General features: G+C 47.1%; 3 protein-coding genes across 3 annotated transcripts; 1 reads left to right on the top strand and 2 right to left on the bottom strand.

Annotated features, from left to right (window-relative positions):
• Positions 1 to 1,395: 1,395 nt before the first annotated feature.
• Positions 1,396 to 3,750, bottom strand: LAJ45_03863 (uncharacterized protein; the record flags this gene model as incomplete). Its single annotated transcript, XM_046113445.1, has 5 exons — positions 1,396 to 2,032; positions 2,218 to 2,276; positions 2,407 to 2,802; positions 2,865 to 3,248; positions 3,628 to 3,750. The coding sequence occupies 5 exons, from the start codon at positions 3,748 to 3,750 to the stop codon at positions 1,396 to 1,398; spliced, it is 1,599 nt and encodes a 532-aa protein (XP_045973174.1).
• Positions 3,751 to 5,864: 2,114 nt separating this feature from the next.
• Positions 5,865 to 7,897, bottom strand: LAJ45_03862 (uncharacterized protein; the record flags this gene model as incomplete). Its single annotated transcript, XM_046113444.1, has 5 exons — positions 5,865 to 7,298; positions 7,366 to 7,447; positions 7,517 to 7,596; positions 7,682 to 7,713; positions 7,816 to 7,897. 5 exons carry the CDS (start codon positions 7,895 to 7,897, stop codon positions 5,865 to 5,867), a joined length of 1,710 nt encoding a protein of 569 aa, XP_045973173.1.
• Positions 7,898 to 10,853: 2,956 nt separating this feature from the next.
• On the top strand, positions 10,854 to 15,840 carry LAJ45_03861 (uncharacterized protein; the record flags this gene model as incomplete). The annotated part of the gene is made up of 9 exons (XM_046113443.1): positions 10,854 to 11,015; positions 11,131 to 11,205; positions 11,284 to 11,557; positions 11,614 to 12,112; positions 12,168 to 12,294; positions 12,348 to 14,064; positions 14,117 to 14,257; positions 14,308 to 14,801; positions 14,860 to 15,840. 9 exons carry the CDS (start codon positions 10,854 to 10,856, stop codon positions 15,838 to 15,840), a joined length of 4,470 nt encoding a protein of 1,489 aa, XP_045973172.1.
• Positions 15,841 to 16,909: the final 1,069 nt, after the last annotated feature.

The raw sequence follows: 16,909 nt of genomic DNA, 5'->3' as shown, positions 1-16,909 counted from the left end.
GGAGAACCGCACACAGCTGTACAGGGGATGGATGCATTGATGATGATGAAGGAAGATCTTGAGAAGAGGATGGGGAGGAAGAAGAAGAAGGAGAAGAAGTCTCAAGCAGCAGCTGGTCTCTGATGGCACATGTTGTTCTAACTAGAGTAGAGCAGGTCGTAGACATGACGTAGCCTGATCTGGGACCTGATAAGTAAGCCAGGTATCTATTGGGCTAGTTTGACGATCCCCGTTAGGCCAGGAATAGTAAGGTACAACTGCAGAAGAACGACTCGAATCTAGGCCTTATGACCAAACAGACATAAAGTTCCAAGAAACAGTCAAGAAACCTGATGGAACCGACAAGAGTCAAAAACCGAGTTACTCTGACTCGATGTAATATCTGGTTAGAACATCGACTATGACTCGTGTTTCACCAGTCCAGTATATAGACAGAAACAAAAACACCTCCTGATCGAATACGATATTTTGCAAATGATATAACTATATGTATATAAGTAAGATTAGATATGTAGTCTCGAGACACAGCTCAAGCACCAAATTCCAGTATTGACTATTGGCGAAGGGAATACGAGCGTCTCCTTGTCACTTTGCACCTTCAAATATGCCCATCACTACCAAAGCACATACGTCCAAGAAAAATATTATTACATACTGTAACATCTCCTTAATATATCCCATTCTCCACCACCGCCCGTTTCTACAGCCACAGCCACAAATCTCCTTTCCACAGATCTTCTTTACCAAGCAAACAACTCAGGGCTAGGGCTCGCCCCCTACCTATCACCCCCACCACCACCACCACCTCTCCCACGCCCAGCCCCCCTCTCCCTCCTCTCGTCTCCACCACGGCCCACGATCCACTTCCCCCGTATCCAAAAATAGCTTAAAGATTAGCGAATCTCTCACCCACCCCGATCCAGGAACCGCACCCAGCGACTGCCATATCCGGCCTAGGGCACATTGACCACCGTCTTTTTACTCGGAGTCTTTCCGAGGCACGTTTCAAGATGGGTCCCGTCTCCGAGTGATCTCCTATGATTATCGCACTCTAGAATGGTTACTCTATTAAGGCGTGACATCTAAGACTGACTATAGTAAAAGAAACGTCCCTCCATCACATAACATACCAATCACAATTCAAAGGGAATCCTCTAAATCTAGATCTAAAACTAGGGCCAGAATAAGAAAAAAAGCGGGAATAAAAAGAAGAAAAACCTTAATTTGCAAACCCCCAGTTCCCGTCCCGTAAAGGTGGATGTGGAAATTTAAGGATAAACCAGCCAAGAAAATAAAAAGAAGAGAAAAAAGCAACGCTTATGAAAACAAAAAGAAAACAAAAAAATAGCGGCTCCAAACCTAAACCCAAACCCAAGGCTAGGGCTAGCCAATTAACTACCCGCCTCTAATTCTCCGCCAAACCTCCTTCATCACGGCAGTCCTATGCTCGATGCTCCTACCCACAGCATCCTTATTCTCCTCCGCGCGTCTCAGCAGGTATCGCACGCACTCTTGCGTGGTGCCCCACACAGCATACTTGTAGACCTCGATATCGAAGTCACTCTGCGCCTGCGCCTTCTTTGCCCCTTGGGCCACCAGCCCCAGCGACAGCTCATCCGCCATTCCCAAGAGCTGCGCAAACACCAAGCGTCCAACACCACACTCCTGGGCCGGCATGGTGCGTCTGAGCGCCACCGCCATGTCGATTGACTCTCTATTGTGGCATGCAATCACCAGGTCGACCTTTGCCTTGTTCTTTTCGGCGCCCAGAATCTTCTGCACGGGCCCGTCAAAGAACGACTTGGAGCTGTCCACAGATGACCATTCAGGTGCTGACTTTGGAGAGCCGGTCAGCATCAATCGGATGGCCTCGTCGTAGGCCTGGTCCGTGTCCGCTTTAGTGTCGTGAATGAGCTCACGTGGGTCCGACCCGATATATGCTCCGCGCACAAGCTTAACACCGAGAGTGAACCCTTCGCGGCGTGCGACCTCAAGGTGCCGGCAGAGGATTTCCGGGGTTGACTTCAAATACCTAAACCAGACTGTCAAATTCCAAACTTGAAGTTTTGTGCATGCTATAGGCTCGCGACCACCCCCTTATTTCTTATTGCTCTGCGCTCGGCATGCGTTGCGCTTTGCGCTACACACATGGGGGGGATGGGCACGAGCCTAGGGTAGGGGTTGCGGTGAGCTTGATAGTTAATCCGGGGGTCTTACATCTGGTATGTGTTGTAGACAACCGCATTCTCCTTGGTGTTGAAGCGCCGCATCAACTCCTGAAAGCCACCTCGGTTAGCGTCGGAAGACCGTGCAGAGGACAAGCTTAGCTAGCTAGTGGACAGAGCAATGATCAGGCGCATGAGTCTCGTGCTCTTGGCTATGACGATAATTGAGCTGTAAACATACCAAAGTCCATCCATGAACACCATCCTGGATCAGCGCTTGCTCCGCATCAATAAGCAGCTTCACACCTCTCTCTTTCGCCGCTTCGCAGATCTTGATCAACGACGCTCCGAGCTCCGGATGGTTGAAACACTTCTTGTGCTGCGACAGCAACGGCAGGCAAGATGATCCAGCACCAGAGTACTTCACCGCGACGTAATCGCGTGGATCAACGTATTGTATCGTTTTAAGGGAGCCCTCCAACCATTGTTTAATGTTCTGAAGTTCAGTGCTTGCCGAAGTGTCAGTTATTTCTGCCTCCCTGACGTATGAGAGAATCACGCCCCCGTATCCAAGGGAGCGGAGGTTCTCAATTGTGCTCGCAATCTCAGCGGCGGTGGCTCCAGCGCAGAATTGGGCCTAATTGCGCATATTAGCTGTGTGTCCTAACCATGGGGGCGAACACTCTTTGGGGAGCGAACATAGAACGTCTTATCGACCGCCAGCTTGAGAAGGAAGTTTTTATCCATTGTGTTGAGATTAGCCAGCATGACCTTTGTGCCCAATTTGAGGACACGCGGCGAGGAACTGATTGAGTGTAGCAGCAGCGAGCGAAGCAGGCTCGTTACTGGAAGAGCGGCCAATGGAGCTTCGGCATCTTTACTTACTACTTCCTGAGAGGGTGGAGAAGGGATGAGGATGAGATTGCAGCCGCCGCGGATGAATTCAGCGTCGATTGAAGCCTGAAGATTGTCAAGGACTGAATCGTACGTAGAGGTAGTGTACGAGTGCGTAGAAGGGTCCGCTGGGTAGGAGCAAACATGGCTGGAGCTAGCCAAGATATTGAGCTGTTTGTTGAGTATCTTCTGGGGGGGTGAAATATATCACGATAAAGTAGCAATTGTCAATGCCCAAGTACGAGAGATGATAAGACGAAGAAAGATCAATTACAAGAGAGAAGTAGGAGTAGGAGTAAGAGAACTTGGTTCCGAGCTATCTATAAAGCTAGTCTATGATGCCTGCTGTCAGCTGCTCCATTCCATAGAATCAAATCTGGCTGAAACTGAGTCAACTGAGGGAATCAAGTCCGAGCATTCAGGTTTCCCTGGACCCTTTCTCTCCATCCTCCTCCTCTAAACAGAGGGGGGAGAGAGTGAGAGAGAGAGAGAGAGAGATCCGGCGGTAACCGATTATCTATTGATTTTTTGTTATTTTGTTATTTTCTTTCCGATGTAGGTTACGTACTTGCCGAGTGTTCCTGCAAGCCTGCAACCAACACCCGGCGGGGCGGATAGATAACGATAAGGATTTCGATCGCAGCATGTCCGTGCGCTCTTCAAACCGAGATCTTGTGATCTTCGAGGCCATGATGGAAGGTCGAACCTTGAAGACCTTCTTTATTCCCTCGTAGGCAGGGGGCCACAAAAATAGCTTTTTGTGACATGACGCCTTACGTCGGGGAATTTGCTTTGGGATTTCAAACTCTAACACGGAACTCTACATGATTATGATCCTCTAGAGTAGAGTACCTATCTACACCCCCGAATCTCACAGAATCTAACTCTATCTACACTTCCGAATCTCAATCGCTTGCCACAACCACTCTACTCGATAGGCACGCTTTGAGACATGCCAGCAAAATTGCACATACATCGAGTGGAGTACATACTCCAGAACATCATATCCCCATCCACCTCCGTATTCCCTCCATGAGTGGGTGGTTTCATACCTGTACCTTCTCCACACAGTTAGCGTCGACGACGGAGCAACATCCCAGGTGTCGATCTATCGGTTAACCGAGCCCTTCGGAACCTGCATCTATTCTTAACGCCATCCAGGGTCTTCCTGACATGAGCAGGCAGGCTTTACCATGCCAATGACCAAATCCCACTTTCCAGATCTTCCGCGACTCTCGTGCTTCATTTCCATCTCAAGCTGGGTCATTATGTAGTCGTAAAAAAAGGAGAGAGGAGAACACAGCGTATGGGCTGGCAATAATTCCTCAATTAGGAAGATCGGACTCTTGTAGATTTCACCCCACCAACTCACCCCACGTCGAATACGGGCCGACCTTCTGCTAAACTCTAATTAGAAGCTTGTACATAACTTCATGAAATGTCAATCAATATGCGCCCACCCCACCCCTCTCCTCCAAGTTTAATATAAGAATCCGAAATCTTACCTTCTCCATGCCGGTCTGGGGTTCTTGATTAATTACCAGCGGCACGAATACAGCTCACCGAGACTCCCGAGACCAGGAGAATGCCAAATCAGTCGGGTTGTAGAAGGCGTGTTCCTGAAACTATGGCGCGCCCACGCTTAAAGGTAGCGGATCGCGACGAAATGTCAATGTCCTAAGGCTTTGCGACCAAAAATCGTAAAAAAAAAGCGTAATGATAGAACTCTATTGCTAGTGATGAAGTTTAGTTCTATCATTGCAGAATTTTAATATCTGTCTGGGTTAAAAAGCCTTAGCAAGTTGAAATTGTGGATTTTTGTATGTAAAATGCGCCAAGACTGAACAAAGTGGAACAGTATTATACCATTTATACCCCCAGAAAAGCAAACCTGACTGATCCGTGGCAGTAATGCTAGAAATGGGCCCTCTTATTGGCCCATGAGGCCCTATTGCAGCCACAATTGTTCCACTTCCGTATGCCACCATATCACCTTTATGAGTGTGTGCACCATACATCCATGAGGGGTGTGTCAAGTAGGACGCAGAAGGGGTAGCTCAGTGGAAGTTGTCAGTGATTTAGAGTGGGAACAGGAGGGAAATTGACTGGCATCTAAGCCTGGCCAGGTATCTATGTAATAGAGTAAACAGTAGGTGCAGTACTGTACAGACCGTATCTAGCATACTGCAGCCAGCGTCAATGCCAAAAGCCTTGGCAGCCTTGGTGTTTGGGAAAGGGTCCTAGTATGTATGTCCATGTAGGTTTCCTGGGAGACGCATAGACCGGCTAGGTCATGACTTTTCACCCTTACTCCCTTGATGCCCCAAAGCATCTGCCTTACACTACACTACATGGAATCCTGCCACATCCTTAAATTTACACATAGCTAACGATACCCTAGACATTACATGGACTCCCACTCTAACTCTTTGCTTTAGATCACATACTTCACAGCACAGTCGATATAAAGTATCAACTAATAACTAACTAACGAACGAACAGGGGAAACAGTCGCCCGGAAAAACCCCGGATTACATACATGTACTTTTTTTTCTCCCGCTACAAACTTCCAAAACATTATATCTGAGAGCCGAAAAAGACGAAGAAAACATTTTGGTCTTGAGACATCAAATCATCAATGGACACGGGCATAAAGCGGATGCAAACAAGCAGAGACATGCGATTATCCCTGTCCCTGGGTCGTGCACTATCTAGCCCTACTTTACCTACACATTTAGATGTCTATTGCCCTTCCATGCCATATCAACAGAATAGAAAATCGCCTCCAGCATCTCACCACGCTCCCTAGCCCAAAAGATCGTCCAAACCACCTCCGGTCTTGCCTGCAGTCGAGCCACCATATGCGCTGCTCGCCCGGCTTGTCCCACTTGCCGCAGGCGCGCCCCAAATCCCAGCGCTGGCCTTTTCCTTTGCTAATGATTGCAAGCTTGGGGAGTTGCTATTATTCACTGGGGTACTGGGCTTTTTAATATCTTTACTTGCCATGCTCCAGATATTGCCAAATGCATCATTTGTCGATTTTTTCGCGGCCGTTGCAGAAGCGCCTGTTGATGCTGGAGAAAGGGGAGTACCACTAGAGATAGTCGTAGTGGACATCGAAGTAAAGTAGTTGGGTTGTGTTGGCTGGTAGCCCGTAGGAGCCGTGCTTACAGGCTTCATTGCCGCCATACCACCCATGCCGCCCATACCGCCCATACCGCTCACACTGCTCATACTGCCCATACCGCCCATCCCGGCGAGTCCACCGCCAGTCGATGCAGGTGTCATAGCTGGAGGAGAAGCCATGCCCCGAGCAGGCGCAGGAGAGATAGAGGCTATACCGACGAGATCATTGATACCCATTGCTTGTCCAGCACTCATTGGAGTGGGTTGCATAAGCTTTGTAGAAGATGCGGAAGCAGTAAGAGGTGGAAGTGGACTGAAGGTTTTGGGTGCTGCTGTCGGGGGTGCCTGAAAAGTAGCCGGAGCCGACGGAGCAGCGCCAGAGGCAGATTGAAAATCATCAAAGTCGTCATCATCGGCTCCGCCGGACTGTAAAGTTCCAAAATCGTCATCAAGAACACTTGTGGTTTGTTTTTGCTTGGAACTGGAAACAGTGGGTGTCGGCTCGTCACCAAAAGAAAAGAGATCAACTTCTGGCTCTTTCTTCTTCGGGGGTTTGGCAGGTGCAGCCGCAGGTTCCTTTCGCCTGGTGCTTGAGCTTGCCCCTGACCGCCGCGTTGCTGTTGCCCCATCGTCATATTCATCATACTCCTCAAACTTTTGGGTTCTTGATGAAGGCCTGGAACTTCCCTCATCATGAAACCCGCCAGTACGCCCTCCGAAACCACCCCCATCGCCGTAGACCCCCCCAGAGTAGCCACCAAACTCAGAACTTTCGCTACCAAAGCCGCCATATCTCCGCCCAAAGCCATTATCACCACCCATTCCGCTGCTGCTGCCGCCCATTCCTCCGTAAGCACCGCCACCACCTTCAACACCCCCGTATTTATTTTTAGAGGCACGGGCTTTTTTGCGCTCTTGGCGGATACGATCAACATCCGATAGAAGCTCGGCAAGCTCTTTCGCACGGTTGCGAACATTTATTCCTTGATCCTTACCATTCATATCAATAAAGTGGAATTGCCGGAGCATTTTGATAGTTGAGAGATGAGAGCGGCCGTCATCGATAACCTGCTCAGACCCGTGCTTGACGAGGTACTCTAAGAGTTGAAGGGCCTGGAGTGAAGGTGTTAAAATGGCTATTCGCCCAATTTCCAGCAAAAATAAACAGGTGTGTATTAACCTTATAGATTTGTCTCCACTCCTCCGCAGATTTCTCTGTGAACCTTTTGTAAATCATTGGCATTATCTCGTTCAAGAGTTGACTGCAAGAAAGGCCTCAAATGTAAGCTTTCATGTGCGCATCACAGTGTACGGTTTGGAACGGAACCCACTAGTTGTATGTACCACTTGCAATCTCTTGCATCAGTGTAGATGAAGCACCCCATGGCTCATTATTCGTTGCTTCCCGGACCTGTTCGTTGTCAGAAAGCTTATTCCGATGACCGCCGATCTTTCTCCCCTATTATCCCACAAGGAAGTCCGGGGGAAGAAATTACCTTTGCTTCCATCTCTGTGTAGTTCATGACAACTATTTACACCATCGCTTTAGAAATTGCTTGATTTGGCACCTTATCCAGGTGGATTACTAGCTCTTCATAGGGGGTAAGGGCGGGGGATAAGAACAACTCACCATTCTGGGCCTTTCTCACGGCGGCCTTTACATCGTATAGGGAAATGTTTTGGATAGTGTCGCGAAGATTATCGAGATTCATGATGGGCAGCCTGTGCTCTGCGTGGATCGATAGGAAACTATGGGTTATAGAGAGAAGCCCGTGTTGGTGATGGTAGAATTGGAAACAGTTGTCGACAGTTGTCGAACTTCCGGTGGTAGCTACTCTAGTTGCTGACTGGCTAAATTTAGTGACACGTGACTTTCTTGGCTTGAGTCCTTGAACTTGGACTTCGTGGTAAAGAAATGCATCAATTCGATTATCAACTTGGGGGGATTGACGTTCCGAGATTTGATGGATTAGATCAGTCCAATAACTCTTTTGTTTATTTATTTCATAGCTATCAGATTCTAATACTGTCTGTCCACTCTTGATGCGATCGTTGTGGCTTCTTCCCCACATGTTGCATTGCATTTGTTTCTGCACCCAATTGTCGTATCCCCTTATCGACACTTCTTGCATGTTCAATGGTGGCACGTCGCATAAACTATGAAACCGAGGAAATCCGAGTGATGCAGCGGCCACCAACCGGTTTCCATTGAGATTGGATCTTGAAGCTAGGTACTGCGGGGGCCACCTGTTGCTCCAAGTGTCCCTCAAAGGCATTTGTCAGAGGCCTATTTTAGACGCTTATCTTTTTTTCTCGGAGAGAGTGAGATCCTCCCCGCAAACCTTCTGTAGGCGGGCTACATGCCGTTCGACTATCGGAGCTGCATCAAAAAAAAAAAAAAAAAAAAAAAATCGACATTGGAGACCTGCTACATGTATTCACATCGTACCGCTTACATCACTAGTGGCATCGGGGAAGGTCAATATTTATCTGGTCTGTTTCAGGTGGGGATATGCTTGATCGCGAACATAGCCATCATTGGCCTGCCGGATACATTTGTACCCACAGTAGGTACTGTACTCCCATAGGAACAGAATATCGAGATCGTTAAAAGAAAAAGGCGGTGGCGTGCTCCAAGTACCAAAAGGCAGTATTCGGTCCAATGATGAGTACATGTACTTCATAATCTGGCGCGCGGCGTCTTGAAGTTTAAGTCGCTCAGCCGATCGAGGGAAAAGACTAAAACATTTTAATAAACATCGTCTTTTTTATCCCCGAACCTGTGTTAGCCAGTACTTACATGGAAGTACCTACATGTAGAGTATCTCATCTCAGACAAATACTGCATATGCATGTGGGTCCAATTCGCGTTACTTTGGTGTCCTCCACTACATGAACGTCCGGTCCGCATCGTGGCCCATGAAATCGGTACCCTATGCTTGGGAAACAGCTGCCAGCAGGTACCAACTTTCAGGGATAGTCTGTCGAGGGGGAAAAAGACAGATGACATTTCAGGTACCTAGCCAATGTCATAAGAGGTTAAAACAATTCCAGAGGCGTGAAAAAGAATTGGGGGAAAAAAAGAAATAAACCTCTCGAGATAAAAAATCCTTTTTGTGCTAGTTTGTGCATTAGGAACTGCGGAAATTTAAGGCTGTGCTATGTACCACAGTGGTGGCGATTTTGGTGGCGTTTGCTATCAAAACAATTTCAAAAAATATCTTTGGTCTTGAGTGACAACACTTTGGCAAGATCTAGAGTTACTACTAGTAGGGAATTCTCACCGCATGATAGACAGTACTGGGTTAATACTCTTGTAGATACGTGCACGTTGTAGAGTACAAATACATGTATGTAGTAGAGTAATGTGTACATCTACGCATGTATAGCACAGTATCTCCATGTACTTACACGTGCAAACAAATTACAGTTACAAACTCTCCCCCGAATTCCGGGGCCGTGTCGATCTCTTTGAGTATAATAGAGTAGGTACTATGAGCATAGAACTTTACTTAAAGTTGACGTTTATTGATAGGTATACTTCATCTGGCGGGGTTTCTTGGTTTACCGAGTAGGTGCCTCTTATGTAGCAGCTGGAGAGAGAAACATCGAATGATAGCTGAAAGAGTGTCGTCAGGGTGTTCACAGATCCCTGTCTGTTTACCTTCTTTGCATGATGACGCAAAGCTGAATGGATTGACCTCGCTTTCTTTTCTTTTTCGTTTCTTCGCGTGGGCAGAAAGGTTGCGTGCGTTATCGTGGTCTCCCATGCTGCAGTCTAGAGTAGAGTCGAGATAGACCTGTCTCGTTGTTGCGTATGTGACAGTGCATTGGGTAGGGTCGGGCATGCAGATAGACACTTTGGACAAGAGACAAGCAAGGAACAAGCAGACGTAGGTTTACGAGTACTCTTTGGTGGTGAGCTATTAAGTGCATGTCGTTGTCTACAAGGGGGAGATTGACTTCCAGTGAAGAGGACCACACAAAGAGAGGAACATTTCGAAAGTAAAAGATTGGCAAGAAACCTGGCAATGGGCATTGGGAAGTGCTGCGTGGGTGGATCTTGATGGCTGGGGATGTTTTGGCGACTGGGATCTGGATAGACTACGTCGTCACCACTTGCTGCTCCACCACCATCACTTCAAGCAGAGCGTATTTTGACCTTTTGTGTGTGTGTGTCTGAGACCTGCTTTTTAATTCATTTTACTGTTTGGTGTTTAGTCCTACCTTGCTTCATTTCAGTCCAGCAGTTATCCTGCATCCGTCCTTCCTTGTGCTATTTCCTTTCCCTACTTGACTGTCTCCCCTCCCGCCTCGATTTTCCCTTCACTTCCCCTCCAACCCTCTTTTATCTTCTTGCCTTCTGTGTTGCAATTGTCTTCTTTCAGATCATCCCGTCCCCAGATTGGTGAACCACCACTCGTCATCTTCACACAAGGGAGGCATCACGTTATCAATACTTCAATTCTATATTCGTCAAACACAATACCTCCTTATCATCGCCGGTTGAGCCATTCGTTGCCGTCGACATAAAACCCCTAATCGCTCGACCTTCACTCTCCTTCATTCTCACCACAAACCGTTCTCACGACAATTTCTCCTCTAATTTCACTGGGAAAGACGCAATATCCCTCACTCCACTCACAAGTCAATTAGTTTGACTTGAGAATGGCGGATTCTGTTTCTCCGCCGGGTTCTTGGGCTGAACACCACGAGGATGCCAAAGTAGAGGAGCATCAAATTGCAAAGGACGCGAGAAATAAGGGGGCAGATGTATTTGAGTTTGACCCAAACGCAACACCTCAACAGAAAGCAGAGCAAGTGAAAAAGGTACGCCCTCAAATCCCTAGGACGCCAATGAACCATGCCGTAGATCATGAGGCCAGTGGCCAGTGGCATAGTAGCTAAATAGGACCATTGACTTTTTTATTTTCCCACGAGTTAGGCCATTCCTGCAGGACTAAATTTGCCATCACTTTCATCGCTCAAACCAGCTGCACCCATCGTCACCACAGATATTGTAAGTTTTCCCGGGGGTGCTCCATATCGACGCTTCAACTTGAGCATGTGAACCAAAGTTTACTTATTGGCTATATAGGGGACGAACGGAACGAACGGAACGAACGGTGCCCTCAAAGCATCAAACGGAGTAAATGGGGGAAATGGGTCAGTAGCACCAACCCCTACATCGGCTGTGGCACCTAAAGACCCGGCAATGGTGAATGGATTCCCCAAAGCTGGCGATGGGGAATGGAGTCGCGTTGGATGGGAGCCTAGATTTGGCAGTTTAAACGATGCACTTGGTTTAGACGACGCTGCTCAAAACCACCAAACGTTTGTGGAAGCCAATTTAGACGACAAATTCTTCGGAGGTGAGTTTTTTGGAGCTAGAACCTCCATTGTGTAATATTCTAATTATTTTGACTAGATTGGTATCATAATGCGGGCATCATATTGTTCACATCTCTTGCAACCTGGTTTTTGACTCTAATTGGCGGTGGTATTGGTTGGATTATGATTATCATGGCATGTTGTGCAACCTACTACCGAACTTCGATGATGCGTGTTCGTCGTAACGTCCGGGACGATTTAAATCGCGAATTCGCAAAACAAAGATTGGATACCGATGTCGAGTCTCTCGAATGGATCAACTCATTTACCGTCAAATTTTGGCCGATCTACCAGCCCGTACTCGCCGCGACAATCGTTAACACGGTTGACCAAGTTTTGGCTGGGGCAACTCCTGGTTTCATCGATTCGCTAAAACTGACCACATTTACCCTTGGAACAAAGCCACCAAGAATTGAACATGTAAAAACCTACCCAAAGACGGATGACGATACTGTGGAAATGGACTGGAAGTTCAGTTTTACTCCTAATGATACAGCGGACTTGACAAGCCGACAGCTCAAGAACAAGGTGAACCCGTAAGTACCGCGAATTTCACTTGACCTATCTCGATCTTTGCTGACGCGTGCACAGCAAAATCGTCCTCGAAGTCCGTGTCGGCAAAGGTATTGCGAGCAAGGGTATACCGATTATCGTCGAGGATATGGCATTTACCGGACTTATGAAGTTCAAGGTGAAACTTCAAATCGCGTTCCCACATGTAAGTACAAAGGGATTAGATTTAGAAATCTAGAGCTGACATATTTGTTCTAGATCGAGAAAGTTGATGTCTGCTTCATAGATCCTCCAACATTTGACTATGCACTGAAGCCTCTTGGTGGTGAAACATTTGGTATCGATATCGGTTTCTTGCCCGGTTTGAGTGGATTCATTCAAGATCAAATCCACACTAATCTCCGCCCTATGTTCTACGCTCCCAATGTATTCACTGTCGAGGTTGCCAAAATGCTGGGAGGTGCCCCAATTGATACTGCTATTGGCGTGCTTGCTGTTACTATTCATCATGCCCATGGCCTCAAGAACCCCGATAAATTCAGTGGCACCCCCGATCCATACGCAGTATGCTCAATTAACAACCGCGTCGAAGTCGCCCGCACGAAAATCATTAAGGAAAATACCAACCCCAGGTGGAATGAAACGAAATATATTATTATCACAAATTTCAACGACCCTTTGACTTTGGGAATATTTGACTTCAACGAGATCAGAAAGGATAGGGAGTTGGGAACAGCCACATTTCCTTTGGACGCCCTCACGGAGAGTCCGGAACAGGAAAATGTCAGCATTCCTGTGATGTCAAACGGGAAAGCGAGAGGACAAGTTTCTTGCGATCTAAGGTTCTTTCCAATTTTGGAAGGACGAATTCTGGAGGATGGTACACAGGAGCCTGTCCCCGAAAGCAACACTGGTATTCTACGATGGACCGTTTCCCAAGCGAAGGAGTTGGATTCTAGCAAAAGTCTTGTCGGACAATTGTCCCCTTACGCTTGTCAGCTCCTCAACCGCAAACTTATTCATAAGACCAAGATCATAAAGCGCACAAACGACCCCATCTGGGAGGATGCCCACGAAATGCTCATTACAGACCGTAAGGGATCCGACTTGGAAATTGTAATCAAAGATGATCGTGATTTGGCCGCGGACCCGGAACTTGGAAGGTATGCAATTAAACTCGACGAAATGCTTGAGATGACGAAGAAAGGCACCAATTGGTTTAATCTCTCTGGAGTCAAATCTGGTCGTGTCAAGTTGAGTGCTGAATGGAAGCCTGTGACTATCAAAGGCGTTGCTGGAACAGGGGGTTATCAGACTCCCATTGGTATTATGAGACTTCACTTTTTGAATGGCAGGAATCTTCGGAACCTGGAGGCTCTCGGCAAATCTGACGCATATGTCCGCGTTCTTCTTTCTGGTGTTGAGAAAGGCAGGACTGTCACTTTTGAAAACGACCTCAATCCAGATTGGGACGAGGTTTTGTACGTGCCTGTCCATTCTACTAGGGAGAAACTGCACCTTGAAGTGATGGATCAGGAAAAGATGGGCAAGGATCGTTCTCTCGGCTTTGTCGACATAGAAGCAGGTGACTATGTTAAGGAGGGGGATAATGGCTTGTATATGGAGCACAGTGAAAAGGTCAACCAGGAGAGGGCACTCAAGGACGGGAAGGGTTCCGAGAAAGGAAAATTGAGCTTTACCGTTGCATTTTATCCTTGCTTGAATATTGCCGATCCTGAAGAAGAAGAAGAGGACAAGAAAATTCAGGAAGAGATCGATATGGAGAAAAAGAAAGCCCTGGAAGAGGCGCAAGCGCTCAAAGGAGACAACCCGGACCCAATTGCTATCGAAAATGCGAAAGAAAAGGACTTGATTGAGGAAAACACAATCACAGCTACAAGCCCGACAGGAAGCAATGAGGACAGCAAGGCTATACCAAAGGTCAGATTGACGCCTGAAGAGCTAGTCAAATATGGTAATACTTTTGATTCACACATTAAAAAAGCACTATTTCTGACGTGTAACAGATTCCGGGTTATTAATCTTCAAAATCATCGAGGGACAACTCGCACATAAAGATTGTTATGTTGAAGTACTCATGGACGACATGCTGTATCCCGCGTATGCAACTACTAAAATCAAAGCGAAAAACATCAAGATCGACGAGAGTAAGTCAAACTCCCAGTGATTTAATCGAGCGTTTACTAAGCCAGAGAAGTTGGTGATGCCTTCGTTAGGGAATTGGAGTTTTCAAAAGTCACCATCCGCCTGAGAGAACACGGGAAGGACATCGATGACGAGAGTGATGATGTTCTCGCTAAGCTACAAGGAAACACTCTTGAGACCCTCAAGCAATGCTTGAATAACCCCACTGTCCTTTCTTTGAAGGACAAGAATGGAGATATCAGCAAGATCAAGATCAGTCTGAAGTATATCCCAGTCCTGATGAGGCTTGATCCAAGTGAGAGTATCAACAACATGGGCACCGTCCGTGTTGATATCCTCGACGCTGCAAACCTCCCATCTGCCGATAGAAACGGGAAGAGCGATCCTTTCTGTGTCTTCGAGCTCGATGACAAGGAGGTACACAAAACCAAAGTGCAGAAGAAGACTTTACACCCTGCTTGGAACGAGGTATTTGAAACAAAGGTTGTATCGCGCACTGCGGCAAACTTTGTTGTGGAGGTCTTTGATTGGGACCTTGGTAGTAAGGTTTGTTATTCATTATATTTATATGTTAATCCGACAAATCAGTACTTACAAAATTTAGGCCGATTTCCTCTGCAAGGGTCGTATCGATCTGACAGATCTGGAGCCATTTATTCCAAAAGTCGTTGTCCTCAAATTGACAGGTAAAAAGGGAGAAGAAGGGAAATTTGGTGAAATCCGCCTTCGTATTCTTTTCAGAGCGGATTATGTCGTCAGATCGAGACAGGGATCCTCTACCTTCCATGGTACATTTGCCACGCCCGGAAAAATCGTCACAGGTGTTGCCGGTGCCCCACTCAAGGTTGGTGGGTTTGCTGCGGGGGGTATCACCAAAGGTGCTTCTTTCCTGAAGAAGAACACATTTGGCCGTGTCAAGAAAGATTCAAATGACGGGGAGGAGGAAGTAGTGATGATGGAAGAGCCTGTTGTCAGGCCTTCCACAAACGGCGGTGTTAGCCTTTCTGCGGCGAGTGGTGTTGTTGAAGGAAAAGTAACTCCCCCAAGTACCGCGGGTCAGGATGATGGAAGAACACCTAGACGTTCTGCATTAAGCCCGCCATCCACCGGGGTTTCTAGTGGGAGCCCCCACAGCCGCAGTAGGAGCGTCTCCAGCACTCTTTCAGCGCCAGGGGCTGCACCAGGCGCGGAGCCCGGAGTTGCAACTGTCAGAATCGTTAGCGCTACCGGATTCCCAACCAGTGCAAATGTTCGCCTACGATTCAAGACAGCAGGAAATAACAAGGAACTTCACAAGAGCAAGTCGGTCAAGAAGTCTACAGGCGAGCTTTTCTGGGACGAGGAGTTCAAGTTCCAATGCACGGCAGATCAGCAGTTCAAGGTTTGCGCTGAAGATGACCATCTCATCCGTGCTGACGAGGAACTTGGAGAGGGTTTGTTTGTTGTGGACGATACTGGTAGTGGCGGCGACACTGTCGTGTCTGTAGGACAGGGCAAGGTCACATTGAGGACGAGCTTCAAGAGTGCCGATATGGTGAGCAACGCGTCACCCAAGAACAGTCGGAGGGGTTTATTGAAGAAGTAATGTGATGTATTTGCGTGGATATCCAGATGTGAATTTGCATGTATTTCCTTTTATTTGTTCCTTAATTTTTCTTACTCGTTCAGTCTCTCTTTCTCTCTTTACACTAAAGCGATTTAATCTGAATTTTTTTTTACTGCTGTGATTCCTGATTTCTCGTACTTTGAGGCTGTGTTTTTCTTACATCCTCCTATACTGCTGATGGCGTATGATTCCTGCCTTTAGTGATTGTGTACACTACTAGCGTTCGATAGTTCTTTAAAGCGGGCTTCTAGAAACTTACGGGCGAAATATCACTGGAATGTGCGGTGCGTGATATTATACTGGTTCTAATTCACAGAAACACTTATTTCCTAATATTCCACTCAGTATCTACCACCTTATCTCGCAATCCGCGAAGGTTTCCTATGTTTAATATTACCCTTCCTGTTCCCTCCTGGTCACTGAACTCCACCCATGTATTTGTACTCGGGGCAGGCAAGAAGAACCTGAAAATGTAAGCTGCAAGTAGGGGCTCAATTTGGTGTAGCTTTTTGCCAGCCGCGAATCAGAGGTCGTTACCATAAAAAGTCATTTTCAGGTTCTTCTTGCCTGCCCCGAGTATATAAGGAATGGGAACGCGAGAGTTGACAAATCTGAGCTTGTATATAAAGCACATACGTATGTGGAAGGTGCCATGTGCAATTGAGATGCCGTAGGCTTTTGTTGGGCCAAACGAACCAGTGATCGAGCTCCCAGTATACCGGTCCAGGCGTCCAACTTTCCGTTGCATATCTTTTATATCACTTCTAACGTCCGAGGAGCACAACTCCCTGCGTTGACTCTGCTGCTTTCTTCTTGATGCAGATAACCGTTATCTTTCATGCAGGAAGGCCCGTCACACTCGGCAAACATGATATAAAGTATGAGAAAGGTGGCTTTTTGACGGATCGAGAAACCATGCAGCTCAGCACAAGAAGGACGAGGTGACATCATCTGCGCAACTGCCCAGGAATAGAGTAGTTTTGTACTCTATGCATGTACTCTATTTCTCAAAGTGCTGGAAGCATACCATTTGTAGTTGGGTAATATA

The sequence above is a fragment of the Morchella importuna genome (assembly GCF_003444635.1).
Source record: "Morchella importuna strain M04M26 chromosome Unknown Morimp01GS009, whole genome shotgun sequence".
In the NCBI taxonomy this organism is placed as follows: Eukaryota; Fungi; Ascomycota; class Pezizomycetes; order Pezizales; family Morchellaceae; genus Morchella; species Morchella importuna.
This window is presented reverse-complemented; position numbering and strand designations above follow the sequence as displayed.